Below are 15,194 nucleotides of genomic sequence, written 5' to 3'. Positions count from 1 at the left end.
CTTTGGGTTTGGAGAACCTTAGAGGAGCCGTTGTCCAGGTGGGGCCCCAGGCAGAGGCTCTGACCCGGAGACCGGCCAAGGTCGCGCCGCAGGTCAGGCGGAGTGGGTCGCGGACCCGAACCCCAGGCTTCAGCCAAACCCATCCCTCCCGGCCCTGAAGGCGGGAGAGGGACTCTGAGCTCCGGAAAGGAAGGGGGGTGAGGTGAGGGGAGGTCTGAGCGACCCGGGGGTAGAGTGGGGGGATGTGGGTCCACCCAAAGAGTTCACTCACGGGCACCCACTTGCTCCCACGCACACATCCAGTCCATCCGCCGGTGCCGTCTGCACGAGAACTTGCATTACAGGTTACGAAGCTTTAGGGACACTACTATGGATAATGGCTAGCACCGACTTAGCACCAGGCACGGTTCTAGGAGCTTTACAGGACAAGTCTTATGTTACAGATGGGGAAACGGGTGTAGAGATGATAACTTGTCCCACGATCGAGTCAGTACCTCAGTCTTTCCAGGGATGCGGTGAACATGCTCACATTGTTTCTGCTTTCCCGGTGAAGAAACTATGCCTGAGGTTAGCAGTGGATTTGTTCACAGTTTACCCAAATGGAAAAAAAAGATAAGGTTCCTGCTTACAGAGAGTTTATCGTTTAAACTCATAAATTAAATTCAAAGCTTCACTTTATTCCTACTGTTTTCTGGGCACACAGAGATTTCTCAGACATAGTCCTTGCCCTCAAGAAGTTCACAGTCCAGTGGGGCAGATGGATGTACCACAGGTTGTGGCTTTGGTTAGAGGAATGTACAAATCCATGGGGCTGAGGACCAGGAGGGAGATGAATGGTTCTGCCAGGGACAGTGGTTGGGAAAACAGAAGTGAAAAATAACATTTAGCCCAAGTGCTAAAGAACGTAGCAATATGGGGGAGTTCATGTCAGCTGGCTTATTCTTTCCTCCCTCTCTTCCTTCTACTTGTTTACTGAGCCATGACAGTGTGCCAGTCCAGTCTTGGTACTGGGTATTCAACTGTGAACAAGATCCACACATTTCCTGCCTTCAAGGAGCTCAGAGCCTAGTGGGGGAGACAAGGAAAATACCAAGAAGCGTGATAAGGGCAATAATAGAGAATTATCAAATGCTGTGAGAACACAGGGGAGGTGCATCTAAGCTAGAATTGGGGTGATCTGAGTGAATCATTGAAGCTGAAACACAGGAAGAGTAGGAGTTACTCAGCATGGCCATTCACTTCCAGAAGAGGCAGCGATCCTTTGCCTGGAAATGGGAGAAGAGTTTGTAAAGGAGAGGCACTAGTAGCTGGGCCTTTAACAATAAAAGGCAAGTGTTTAGAAAGGGGAACAGAGGGGAAAACCTGGAAGTAGGAAGGTATAGTCCTGTGTTCAGGGACAGTAAATAGGTCATTTCTGTTGGAGGATAAGCAGCGACCTTTATCTTATCACTATGTTTTCTGGTAATTTTTTACCCCTTTATCTTGCCACTAGAACTGAGAGCTCCTTGGGGCCATTTATTGTGTCTGATTCATCTCGGTGTCTTCTTGTGTAGTACATGACCCAGGCAAGAGTGGATCTCAGTGAATTTTGGGAGAGTCAGATGGTTTTAGATGAAGTTGGAAGAAGCAAGTTGGAAAACCAGACAGTATAGGGCCTGTGAATATTAGCTGAGAAGATTGTATTTTATTCTTTTGGATGCATGTTGCTATCAAAGGCTTTTATGACACCTCCAGAACTGTGTTTGAGGGAAGATTAGTTGGCAAGCTAAAGATTCTAGGGGGAAAAGATAGAGGGCAAAGGAGATTAAGAGACGATTATATGAGATGATAAAAGCCTGAATTATGGTGGTGGCCATAGAAATAGGATGGGGCCACTGAGGGAGCAGTCTCAAGGGAAGAATGGATAAGAGTTTGTATCCATCTGGGTTTAAGGAATGAATGAAAGGGATGCAGAAAATTAGGCAGAGAGAAGTGTGTTTGTGTGTGTGAGCATGTACAGGAAGAGGGAAGTCAGGGTTTGGGTGGAAGGAGCTGGCTGGATAAAAAATAAAGAGCTGATTAGATGGGCTGAATTGGAAGTGGTGGTGAGTTGTGCTTACAGAAATATCAGTGGACAGATGATGAATTATTCCAAGGGGAAATTTGGGACTGGGACTCAGGAGAGAGGCCAGGGCTGCAGTCATCCCTATCAAGGGGATGGTTGAGGGCATGAAGAGATAAACTAGAATCACAGACTCTCGGGCCCACTCTGGGGCTGGATCCCCTCCCACCCCTCCCACTCATTCAGTCCTGGTCAGCATTGCCACTGACAAGGAAATCACTACCTCCCAAGTCCTCTGCTCAACCTAAACAAGTAGACTGTTAGAAAAGCCTTCCTCATATTCAGCTCATATATGCTTCCCTCTAAATCCTCAGATTCTCAGTAACAGTCTTAACAGCTGCTGTGTATCAGGCACTGACTCCATACCAGGCCCTCTGCTCAGGGTTTTGCTGAACAAGCGGGGTGCAGTCATAAAACAGCTTTTATGTTTTCATCCCTACTATTCCTTTAAGTCCTTGCCTGCCCTCGAGTTACGTCTTGTCACCAGAGCAGCCTTATTTCAGTAGCCCAAATGTCCAGTTCATGCTGATATTCAAACAGGGAACTTAGTTTAAAGTTAAAGCTTCTCCCTTCCCCTACTCAGGCTTGCTTTAGGCTCCTATATTTGGGGAGGAGAGTGTGGTTGTCTTCTCTATTTTTTCCTTTTTACTTCTCCCCACCCCCACCCGCACCCCATGCTGGCTGTGACCAGACCCATCGGGTGTTGGTGGAGAGGAATTGTAACAGTAGAGATAAGGGGCAGGAAAGGTCTCACCTGACTTTGCTTTGTCACCTAGGGTTAGTATCCTTTGAGCTTGATGGGCTATCTATAGCTGACCCTCCTGGGCACTGCTTTTGTGGGCTCTTCACCCACTTTCTCTTCTCTTACTCTTTTTTTTTTTTTTTTTTTTCATTTTTATTGAGATTGTTCAGATAACATACAATTATCCAAAGATCCAAAGTGTACAATCACTTGCCCCTGGGTACCCTCATACAGCTGTGCATCCATCACACTTAATTTTTGTTCAATTTTTAGAAACTTTTCATTACTCCAGACAAGAAATAAAGTGAAAGATGAAAAAAGAAAAAAAGAAAAGGAAACTCTAATCCTCCCCTATCCCTAACCAACCCCCCTCAATTGCTGACTCGTAGTATTGATATAGTACATTTGTTACTGTTTATGAAAAAATGTTGAAATACTACTAATTGTAGTATATAGTTTGCAATAGGTATATAGTTCTTCCCTATATGCCCCTCTATTATTAACTTCTAATTGTATTGTCATACATTTGTTCTGGTTCATGGAAGCGATTTCTAGTATTTGTACAGTTGATCATGGACATTGCCCACCATAGGATTCAGTTTTATACATTCCCATCTTTTGACCTCCAACTTTCCTTCTGGTGACATATATGACTCTGAGCTTCCCCTTTCCACCTCATTCCCACACCATTCGGCGCTGTTAGTTATTCTCACGTCTTGCTACCAACACCCCTGTTCATTTCCAAACATTTAAGTTCATCCTAATTGAACATTCTGCTCATACTAAGCAACCACTCCCCATTCCTAAGCCTCGTCCTCTATCTTGGTACCTTATATTTCATGTCTATGAGTTTACATATTATGAGTTTACATATTATAATTAGTTCCTATCAGTGAGAACCTGCAATAATTGTCCTTATGTGTTTGGCTTATTTCATTCAGTATATTGCCCTCGAGGTTTTGTCATCAACCCATTTTTTTTTTTAATATGGTTTTGTTCACCATACATTCCATCCCAAGTAAATAATCATGGTTCTCTGCATGGTCATACATTTATGTGTTCACCACCTTCACCACTATCTATATAAGGGCATCTACATTTCTTCCACAAGGCAGGAGGGAGAGTCAAAGAAGGTAGAGAGGCAAAAGAAAGAGGAAAAAAAAAAATGACAGCTAGGAAGCAGCAAAAGGAAAAATAACCTTAAATCAAAGTAGAATAAAGAATCAGACAATACCATCAATGTCAAGTGTCTAACATGCCTCCCCTATCCCCACCTCTTATCTGCATTCACCTTGGTATATCACCTTTGTTACATTAAAGGAAGCATAATACAATGATTCTATTAGTTACAGTCTCTAGTTTATGCTGATTGCATCCCTCCCCCAATGCCTCCCCATTTTTAACACTTTGCAAGGTTGACATTTGCTTGTTCTCCCTCGTAAAAGAACATATTTGTACATTTTATCACAATTGTTGAATACTCTCGATTTTACCAAGTTACACAGTCCCAGTCTTTATCTTTCCTCCTTTCTTGTGGTGTCTCACATGCTCCCCACCTTCCTCTCTCAACCATATTCATAGTTACCTTTGTTCAGTGTACTTACATTGTTGTGCTACCATCTCCCAAAATTGTGTTCCAAACCACGCACTCCTGTCTTCTATCACCCTGTAGTGCTCCCTTTAGTATTTCCTGTAGGGCAGGTGTCTTGTTCACAGTGTCTCATTGTCTGTTTGTCAGAAAATATTTTGAGCTCTCCCTCATATTTGAAGGACAGCTTTGCTGGATATAGGATTCTTGGTTGGCGGTTTTTCTCTTTCAGTATCTTAAATATATCACACCACTTCCTTCTTGCCTCCATGGTTTCTGCTGAGAGATCTGCATATAGTCTTATTAAGCTTCCTTTGTATGTAATGGATCGCTTTCGACCCTCCGGCTTTCCAAGGTCAGTCGTCACCCAAAGGCTCTGTCTGTTTTTTGGGGATTCGTACCTGTAGTGAGCAGTTCACACTTGCTACTTAAAACCCCAATTGGAGCTCAGCTGAGCTACATTTGCTTGCTGGGAGAGAGCTTCCCTCTGGCACCAAGAGGCTTTGCAGCTTGGGCTATGGGGGAGGGGGTCTCATGACTTGGATCCGCAGGTTTTACTTACAGATTTTATGCTGTGATCTTGGGCATTCCTCCCAATTCAGGTTGGTGTATGATGAGTGGATGGTCTCGTTTGTCCCCCCGCAGTTATTCTGGATTATTTACTAGTTGTTTCTGTTTTTTTGTAGTTGTTCCAGGGGGACTACTCAGCTTCCACTCCTCTCTATGCCGCCATCTTGCCCCGCCTCCTAGTCTCTTCTCTTACTCTTGACCTAGGTGACTCCCCCTCAGTCTTGCTGCTTTCACCTCGCTTTTCAGCTCGTGGTTTCCAGCGTTTCCTCCCCCCAGCCAGGTGATGTCCTTTGGTCTTTTGTCTCTGTAGGTGGCAGACTCCCTATAAGATGGCTTTTAGTTGGCCCCCTTTCCTGCCTGGACCAGGAAACACTTGTGCATCCTTTGCTCCAAGAAATTCTGGGGGTGCGGGCCATTTTACATGCAGCTGCTGCTCCTTGCCCTGCCAATAGGGAGCCAGCCTCAGAGTTCCAGGCCTGGGCCCATCGCCAGGCTTTGTGCTCACACAAGCATCAGAGATCACAGGCCAAGCTCTTCCTGGGGCTTTCTCCTAGTTTCATGATTTGTTTCAAGAAAGCGGAGACCTGGGAATTTTTGAAAGAGAGAAAGATGCTGTGCCAGTTTGAATGTATTATGTCCCCCCAAATGCCATTATCTTTGATAATGCCTTGTGTGGGCAGATATATTAGTGTTGATTAGACTGTAATTCTTTGAGTGTTTCCATGGAGATGTGACCCACCCAACTGTAGATGATAACTCTGATCGGATAATTTCCATGGAGGTGTGGCCCTGCCCATTCAGTGTGGGCCTTGATTAGTTTACTAGAGCACTGTATAGGCTCAGACAGAAGGAGTGAACTTACTGCAGCCAAGAGGGACACTTTGAAGAACGCACAGGAGCTGAGAGAGGAGCTGCAACTTACAGAGACATTTTGAAGATGGCCGTTGAAAGCAGTTTTGCTGACGCTTTGGAGGTACTAGCCTACAGTTTGCCCCAAGAAGCTGCAGCCTAGAGAGGAATGTCCTGGGAGAAAGCCATTTTGAAACCAGAACTCTGGAGCAGATGCCAGCCACATGCTAACAGAGGTTTTCTGGATGCCGTTGGCCATCCTCATCCTGCTTCAGGCCTGCTCCGGGCTGAGTGGCTGAGGGGGCCGCTTCCAAAGCCCCTAGTTCAGCCACACTTCTGGCCTTTGCAGTTCGGGCCAGGCCATCTCAGGGAAGTTGGAAGAACCTTTCCTAATGGTGGGTGTCCAGAGCAGCACTGTGCAGGGACAAGGCTGTGCTGACAGAGAGAGTAAATGGCTACCCAGAGGGGTGAATTCATAGGAAGATCATCTCTCTCTCTCACCCGAGCAAGCTGGATCCCCAAAAGGTACACACTGACCACCTTTCACATCCCCTTATTTGCAAGAACTGTCGCCTTCAATGCACTGAAGCAGCTCAATGTCTTAAGAAACCCAGGCGCTATGCTGTGCTAGAAGGGTTCAAAGCAGGATGTTTTACCCCTGCAATACAACTATACTATTTTGAACAGACCAGAAAAATGAGACTTGGTAGAAATAATCAGTACAAAGAAAACTCATAGCAGCAGAAACTATACTCTGTAAAATTTGATATTTTAAATATTGAATTAAGGAATCAAATCTTTAAAATTTGTATGGAAAAGACTCGATCTTGGGAAAAATAACTTCGGCTAAACAAAATTGGAAGTGAGAAAAATGGGACTCAGTTAACTGAAATATAGAAAATCAATTAAGGGCATTAAATTGACTTAATAGAATTTGCTTTTGGCAGAAACTCATCAATGTTAGTTTATTTGTGATTTTAATGCTTTTAATGTATATGCACAATATCAAAATATTCTTAGGGACAAAATGGTGGAACCAAGAACATGTTCAGCTCCCCAGAGTTCCCAGCAGCACTGCAAGGCTTGGTTACTATTGCTCGGTCCTTGACCCACCTCGGCTGGCAGTGCTCCTGTCTCAGCTCACAGGGGCCGTGTCCTCTCTCAGAACTGTGCTCTTAGGTTCAGGGACTGCTCCCATCACTCTGTCACTTTATCTGCAGGTTAGGTGCCATTCTTGCTTGACCAGGGAGCCTGCACCTTTGGGAAGGAGGAGAGTTGGAAGGAGGAGATCCCTGCGGCTGGGTTCTTGACCCCAGGCTGTGTGAGGCAGCTTCATCAGAGAAAATCTCTTGGCTTGTCAATGAGGAGAGGGAGGTTGTAAAAGGGGAAAGCAGGTGTGAACTGAGGATGGGACAAGCCCTAAACCTGGATGGATTAGGAACCAGTTTTTAGGTTGGTTTAAAGATGTTGTAGGACTAGACACAACCCATCCTCTCTCTCTGATACTGCCTCCAAATGGCCTGGGGACAGGACTTTCAGAGGCAGAGGACCCAGGCCCTGACTGGCAGAGTGGTTGGGGCAGTGCTAGGAGGAATCTACACATAGAAAAAGTATGATAGCAGGTCAAGGTGGCCTCCATTGGTGAAGGCAGCATCGGTAACTAACATAATGTATTCATTCACCCGGTGTTTATTGAGCACTGCTTTGCATCAGGTAAATCCTGGGCTTGGGGGGAGGATACAGCAGTGAAGGAGACAGACACCTACCTGCCCCATGAGCCACACATTCCAGGGGGAGGAGTTGGACAATAAGCAAGTGAATGAATGAGCAGGATAATTTCAGATAAGGGTTAGTGCTGTGAAGACAAAGAAATAGGTGATGATGTAGTGATGGGGTTGGGGAGGGGAGCTCACCCAGAATGACTCTGGGGGCAACCATACCCAGATCTGGGAGAACAGGGTGCCAGGCAGAGGAACAAGAGCCAAGGCCTTAAAAGAGGAATGAGCTTGAAATGATCGATTTGCAGAAGGAAGATGAATGAGGCTGGACAGTAGCACATGAGGGGGGATGTAGTGCCAGATGAAAACAGGCCAGACCTCAAATGGGGATCAGACCACACTGGAGGAGTTTGGACTTTATTTTCAGTGCAGTGGGAAACCTTGAGGCCATTAAGCAGAGGATAGACATGATCATGCCTGTATTTTAAAAAGATCACCCTGGCTACCATTTGAAGATTCAACTGTAGGGAGAAAGCAGGAAGCAGGAAGTCCAGTTGGGAAGTATTGCATCTTCGGGAGAGAGATGATAGTATCTTGGCCTCAGATGGTAGCCCTGGAGATGGAGAGACACAGGTGGATTTGGAAGCTATGTAGGTGGTAGAGCTCGTAGGTTGGATATGGGGGGTGAGGGAAAGAGGAAGCAGGGATTTGGGCTTGAGTAACTAGGTAGATGATGATGTCATTTATTGAGATGGAAAAGACTAAAAGATGAACAAGGTATTGGAGGTGTGTGCACCTGTGAATTAAAAGTTCTGTTTTGGCCACTTTATAGTTGAGATGCCCACCAGACATCTAAGTAGAATTGGGAGCTCAGTGGAGAGGTCAAGATGGGATAGAATTGGGGAGTCATTGGCATATAAGTGGTGTTCAAGGGATTAGATGAATTGCATGGACTCTGGGACCTACAGTCGTGGCTCTCAACAGGGATGGGGTAGGGTAGGGTGATTTTGCCTGCTACTCACCGGGAGTCATTTGGCAATGCCTGGAGACATCTTTGGTTGTTACAGCCGGCGGAGGGAGGAGTACCCAAGGACACTGCTGAACATCCTACAATGCACAAGTCAGTCCCCAGCAACGAAGAATTACCCTGCCCCAAATGTCAGTAGTGCCAAGGCTGGGTGTTCTAGTTTGCTAATTCTCTGGAATGCAAAACACCAGACATGGATTGGCTTTTATAAAAGGGGGTTTATTTAGTTACAAAGTTACAAAGTTTAAGGCCATAAAGCATCCATCAACAAAGGGTACCTTCACTGGAGGATGGCCAATGATGTCCGGAAAATCTCTGTTAGCTGAGAAGGCACGTGGCTGGCATCTGCTCCAAAGTTCTGGTTTCAAAATGGCTTTCTCCCAGGACAGTTCCTCTCTAGGCTGCAGTTCCTCAAAAATGTCACTCTTAGTTGCTCTTGGGGTGTTTGTCCTCTCTTAGCTTCTCTGGAGCAACAGTCTGCTTTCAATGGCCATCTTCAAACTGTCTCTCATCTGCAGCTCCTGTGCTTTCTTCAAAGTGTCCCTCTTGGCTGTAGCTCCTCTTCAAAATGTCACTCACAGCTGCACTGAGTTCCCTCTGCCCGTCAGCTCATTTATATGGCTCCACTGATCAAGTCCCACCCTGAATGAGTGGGGTCACGCCTCCATGGAAATATCTCATCAGAGTTATCACCTACAGTTGGGCGGGGCACATTTCCATGCAAATCTAATCAGCACCAAAATGTCTGCCCCACAAGACTGCATCAAAGAATATGGCTTTTTCTGGGGGACATAATACATTCAAACTGGCACATTGGGAAACCCTGTCCTAGCTTGAGGGTGTAGATCGAGAAGAAATGAGAGGACTTAGCCCAGGGACATTCTTACATTAAGAGGTAGAACCTCCAGCAAAGAAAACTGGGCAGGAACAGTCTGGGAAGTGGGATAGAAACCCGGGGACTGTGGAGTCCTGGAAGTGAAAGGTGTTTGGGAAGGAGGAATGGTCGCCTGTATTGAAGGCTGCTAAGAGGCTGAAACGTTTGAGCACCAAGAGAAGTGACTATTGGATTGGGTAAGATGGATGTTGTTAAAACCCTGATAAAAACCAAAGTTTCTTGGTTTGTGGGGTTAGAAGGTCCAGGGGAGAAGGTTGCTCAATAGCCAGCACTTACTGAGCATTTCCCTCCTGTGGGCCCCTGCTTGAAATGCCTGACACGTAAATTTAATTCATCCACACACAACAGGTAGGCATTATTATCCTTGTTTTACAGAAGTGGCAATATTATTCTTGCTCCATTTTACAGATGTGGAAACTGAGGCACAGAGAAGCTAATTACTCCCCAAGGTTAGGTAGCTAATAGTAAGTGGCAGAGCTAGAGAGTTTGCCTTCAGACTCGGCATCTTTAACTGCATTATTGGAGGCGAGGAAGTGGAGGTTATGACTAAACCCAGTCCTTTTGAGAAGTTTTGCTGTAAAGGAGAACAGAGATAGGTAAAAAAGGTGTTAGTGTGCTGATAGGAATGATTCATGTAGAGGGCAAAGTTGACGATGTTGGAGGAGAGGCTGAGAACCATAGTTAGGGAGTCCCTGAGAAGGTGAGAGGGATCCAGGGCCCAAGTCAAGGGGTTGGCCTTTCCTGGGAGCAACGTACTGGTAACTCTGAACTGGAATCCACCCGTTTTGAGCAGGGTAGCCCCTGGACTCAACTTCTCCCCCACCTTCTCCCTCCAGAGGCCCTGATCTGCTGCTCCTTGTAGCCCCCCTGCTAAAAGGTGGTCTCCCTGCAGGAAGCTGCTGCACAAATGCAGCCCTTCTCCACCAGCATCAGTGTGTCCATGGGGCCTCTCAGGAGCCAAAGACCAGGCAGGCTGAGGCAGTCTTGTCAATAACCCCTGGCTGGATGGGGAAGTCTCGTCAATACCTCCATCAGTGATTCTTGACCCTTCATTGACGTTGTGATCCTTTATGCGTCTCGTAAGGGGACTTGAATCAGCCTCTCGAGTGTCTTCACTCGTCACTCTCCTTACTTCTAGCTGCAACCATGCCAGGCACCTTCTGTGGTGCATGAATTTTTTTTCTTTCTTCACTTTTCATTGTAGTTGTATATGTATATATATACAACTCACAATTTTCCATTTTAACCACTTTCAAGTGTACAATTCAGTGATATTAATTACACTCACAATATGGTGCTACCATCACCAACATCCATTACTCCAGCTTTTTCTTCACCTCAAGCAGACACTGCACCTATGAAGCAATCACTCTTCCTTCTCCTCACCTTCTGGCCCCTGGTAATCTCTAATCTACTATCTGACTCTTTGAATTTGCTTATTCTGGGTATTTCATATGATGATGATACAAAATTTGTCCTTTTGTGTGTCTGGCTTATTTCATCAACATGAAGTCTTCAAAGTTCATCCATGTTGTAGTATGTATCAGAACTTCATTCCTTTTTATGGCTGAATGATTACTCCATTGCGTGTGTATACCACATGTTTATATTCATTCATCAGTTGATGGACACTTGGGTTGCTTCCACCTTTTGGCTGCTGTGAATAATGCTACTATGAACATTAGCATACAAATATTTGTTTGAGTCCATGCTTTCAATTCTTTGGGGTATATACCAAGAAGCGAGATTGCTGGGTCATATGTTAATTCTATGTACATCTTTCTGAGGACCTCTTAAATGCTGAGCTTTTTTCTGACCTGGGCCTCTTCTGGAAAGAAAGTTCTTACCGTCTTCACCCTCTCTCCCTTCTCAGCCTAGCCTCCTGCCTCAGAATCCTCAGCCCTTCTCTGAGTTGAAGGGCTAGATGAGGACCTCCTGTTAGCTACTCCCGTGGCTAGACTCTTACTCTTTTAAAGTGCTCTTCCAACTTGTAATTTTTTGGGTCCAAAATCTGCATTCCAGGCTAGAATGGAAACTTCAAGAGGGTAGCTCTTGTTTACCATTTATTTTCAGTGCCTGGTATATAGTAGGTGCTCAGTAATTATTTGACAAATGAACAAATGGATTGGTGACTATTTTACATCTCTGTTATTTGTATGACTCAAATATGTTGTATTCAATATTTTATTCTCTTTTGCAAACATTTCATTACAAATGTTTGATCATTCAAATTATTTTCATCTTGCTTTGAAGGTATGTTAAGAGATTTTAATTCAATCTCTTACTTTGTGGCAGTTCATCTAAAATAGAAAGGAGTGTAGTAAGCTTGTGCATTCTTGATTTCTTCCCAGTAGGATGGCTGAATTGGTTTTTTGTGAACCAACAGAGCTTTACAATATCTTGAATCAAGTCTCAAAACTATCCAGATTAGCTGAACCCAACTATCTTTGTTTATTGGGTAAGTGCTTTTTTTTTTTCTTTAAGTGATGATTGTTGTGGGCAGTGTCCTTCAAGCATTATTTTGGACTAATTAACAGTCTTATTGGGGGAAATGAATGACTTTAGAAAACTGTTACATTCACTAGGCACAGTTCAAAATAACTGTAATATGACTTGGAAATCATCCCAGATTAAATCGAGAAGGAAAGTTCCTGTAAGACTTGTGTTCTGAGTCCTCTTTCTGTTTTTAGTGAAATATTTTAAATATGTAAGAATATAACAAACATATGGTAGTATTAATAAAATTAATATACTCACCATTTGGATTTAACATAGTTACACAGTTGCAACCCAGTCCTCTTTTGTACCCATTCTCGATCCCATTTTTTCCCTCTCCAAAGATAGCTGCTTCAGTATTTTTAAACTTTACTATAACCTGATTTTTTTGCTTAAAATTATTTTATCCCCATGTCTGCATGTGAAGATCTAATTTATTTATTTTAACTGCTAGGAGGAATATGTAGCCATTATTGACTAGTCCTTCAAGATTTTCTTGTCTCTATTTAGCCCCGAGCATGTCCATATCAGTTTTAGAATCAGTGTATCAATTTATACAAAAAAAAACTTTTGAAATTTTGATTGGAATTGTATTGAATCTAAATAAATAAGTTAGGGGATAACTGACATTGACATCTTTACAATATAGAGGCTTCCAATCCATGAACATAGTGTGTATTCCATTTAATATGATTTCTTTAATTTCTCTCAAAAAATGGTTTATTAATTCTCTGCCTAGAGGTCTTAGATTTATTCCTAGGTAGTTGATAGTTTTTGATGCTATTATAAATGTTATCTTTTTGTTTGTCATTAGTATATAGAAATATAATTAATTTTATATATTGACTTGTGTGTAGCAACCTTTCTAAACTCTCTTCTAATAATATTTTTGTATATTACTTTGAATTTTCTATGTACAAATCATATAATCCGTAAGTAATGGCAATTTTATTACTTTCCAATTCTTATGCTTTTTGTTTATTTTTCTTGCCTTATTGCACTGGGGAGGATCTCTAGTACATTACTGAATAGAAGCCGTGAGAGTGAACCTCTTATCTATTTCCAGATCTCAAAGGGAAAGACTGCAACATTTTATCATTAAGCAGCATGGTAATTAAAAAAAAAAGATATATAGTTTTAAAAAACTAGATACCCTTTATTAATTGGAGTAAGCAAATTCCCTTCCCTTCTATTCCTCGTTTGATTGTATATATTTATATTCATATTTATATTTGTATTCATACTTACAAATGAATGTTAAATTTTATCATTGAGGTCAACCAGATGTCTCAAATTGGGCTGCAGTCCATGCAAGGATAGGTTTACTTCTGGTTGACCCTTTATCCCAACCCAAAGCAGGGTTAGTCCCAGACTCCCCACCCTTGGAGGGTTCTGGACCTTGGCTTTTGTCCTTTTATCCCTGAAGGCTGTGAAATGTGAAGCTCTGTTTCTCAGCCACCCGTTTTGGATGAGAACTTGCCTTCAGGATGAAGGAGTGACCTTGCGTGTCTACTCCTCCTCTCTAAATTCTTGTCCTCTCCCACATCTTGTCTTGGTAATCCCTCACTATTTTGTTAGCTCCTTAAGGCATTTAAGATTTTGGAAGCATTTAATCCAACTTTCTAGTTGTCTGTAGAGGGAGGAGTGATCTGAGTCACCAGTTTCTATACTTAAGCCAATATCTTCTCCCATTCTTTGGCTTGTCTTTTAACTTTGACTATGGTAATTTGCTTTTTTATTTTTTCCATTTCAACTTTGTTGACATAAAGTTCTTTATAGTTTTATCCTATGATTTCAAAAAATTTCTACCAAATTTTATTTATGCCCTTTTTATTTATTATGTTTATTTATAATTTTTTCTTAATCAGTTTTGCCAGAGGTTTATTTCCATTAGCTTTTTATAAATTCAAAACATTGTTGATATCCTTTATTGTCTTTTTTCTCATTAATTTTTATTCTTTATTAATTTCTTCTATTTTCTTTGTGTTTATTTTTATAACTGCTTAAGATGAATACTTAGCTCATAAATATTCAATGTATCTAATATATATATTTTTCTAATGCATTTCAGGTTATACATTTTCTATAAAATGCCACTTTTGCTGCATTCTGAAAGTAGTTTTGATATGAAGAGCTTTTACTTGTATTCAGTTGTAATTACCTTTTTTTTTTTTTTTCCAATTTGGTTTCTTTTCTGAGCCAAGAATTCTTTAGAAATATGTTGTTGTTGTCATTATTATTTTGTTTTTCAAAAGCGTGGATTGTTTTTGGAGATCTTTTTATTGTAGATTTCTAATTGTATGCATTGGGGTCAGAAAATGTCTGTATGATACAGATTCTTTGGTATTTATTGAAATTTTCTTTTTGGTCCAGTTTTGCAAATTTTCCACATGTGTTTAAAAAGTTTTTTAGTTTTAATTCTGTATATGTCCATTGGCTCAAGGTTGTTTATTGTGTGGTTTAAACCTGTAGGCACAGTGGTTTTTGGCTACTTCATCTTTCACTTTATGAGAGACAGAAGTTAAAATCAATCTCTATGGTAGAATATTAGTTAATTCACTTTTGTCATTTTGTCAATTTTTACTTTGAGCCTGTGTGGTTGGGTTCATCTGATTCAGGATTTTTATACCTTTCTGACAATTTGTTACTTTTACCATTAAGTAATAGTTCTCTTTATCCTTGATAATGCTTTTTGCCTTAAAGTCTATTTTGTCTGACCTCAGTAATTTGCCACACCAACTTTATTTTTGATCAGCATTTTCTGTTATTTTTTTCCCTTCACATTCACTCCATCTGTATAATTTGTTTTAGGCATGCCCCTTGTGAACCAGATGTAGCCTGATTTCTAAAAATTAATCTAAGTATTTGTCTTTTTATAGTCAAGTTTACATCATTTACAACCATTTGATTACTGATCTATTTGGACTTACTTTCTGATTTCTACTGGATCATTTGAATTTTTGTTATTCCTTTATTCCTTTTTGTTTCCTGTACTGATTTGGAAATAGCAATTTTACTTTTATTGAATACTGTCCTCTTCCATTCTCTCTTCCTTCCTTCTGTCCTTCGTGTCTCTTGAGTTCTCATTCATATTTTCCATCTTTCTATCAGTTGGTTTGCATTCTGAATGACATCGCTTATTTCCAGTTCTTGGTAAGTGAATTCTTTGGTTTGTTGCATCTGCTAACTCTCTAGTGGGAGTTAATTT

The 15,194-nt window shown here is 42.1% G+C and overlaps 1 protein-coding gene across 9 annotated transcripts in view; it reads left to right on the top strand.

Annotated features, from left to right (window-relative positions):
• Positions 1–15,194, top strand: part of STYXL1 (serine/threonine/tyrosine interacting like 1) — a 50,673-nt gene that overhangs the window by 656 nt on the left and 34,823 nt on the right. For 4 of the 9 annotated variants that reach the window (XR_005213555.1, XM_037814401.1, XM_037814403.1 and 1 more), the window contains one exon: positions 11,842–11,948. Coding sequence is in view for 3 of the 9 variants with exons in the window: in XM_037814403.1 (XP_037670331.1) it covers positions 11,842–11,948 (107 nt within the window). In the remaining 6 variants the exon portion in view is untranslated. Of the gene's footprint in view, positions 1–11,841; positions 11,949–15,097; positions 15,140–15,194 lie in introns of those variants that run through there. The other 5 variants (XM_037814405.1, XM_037814406.1, XM_037814402.1 and 2 more) reach the window with 5 other exon arrangements.

This window comes from Choloepus didactylus, chromosome 21, assembly GCF_015220235.1.
Source record: "Choloepus didactylus isolate mChoDid1 chromosome 21, mChoDid1.pri, whole genome shotgun sequence".
Lineage (NCBI taxonomy): Eukaryota > Metazoa > Chordata > Mammalia > Pilosa > Megalonychidae > Choloepus > Choloepus didactylus.
The sequence above is the reverse complement of the archived record's forward strand: the minus strand, read 5'-3'. Positions and strand labels throughout refer to the sequence as shown.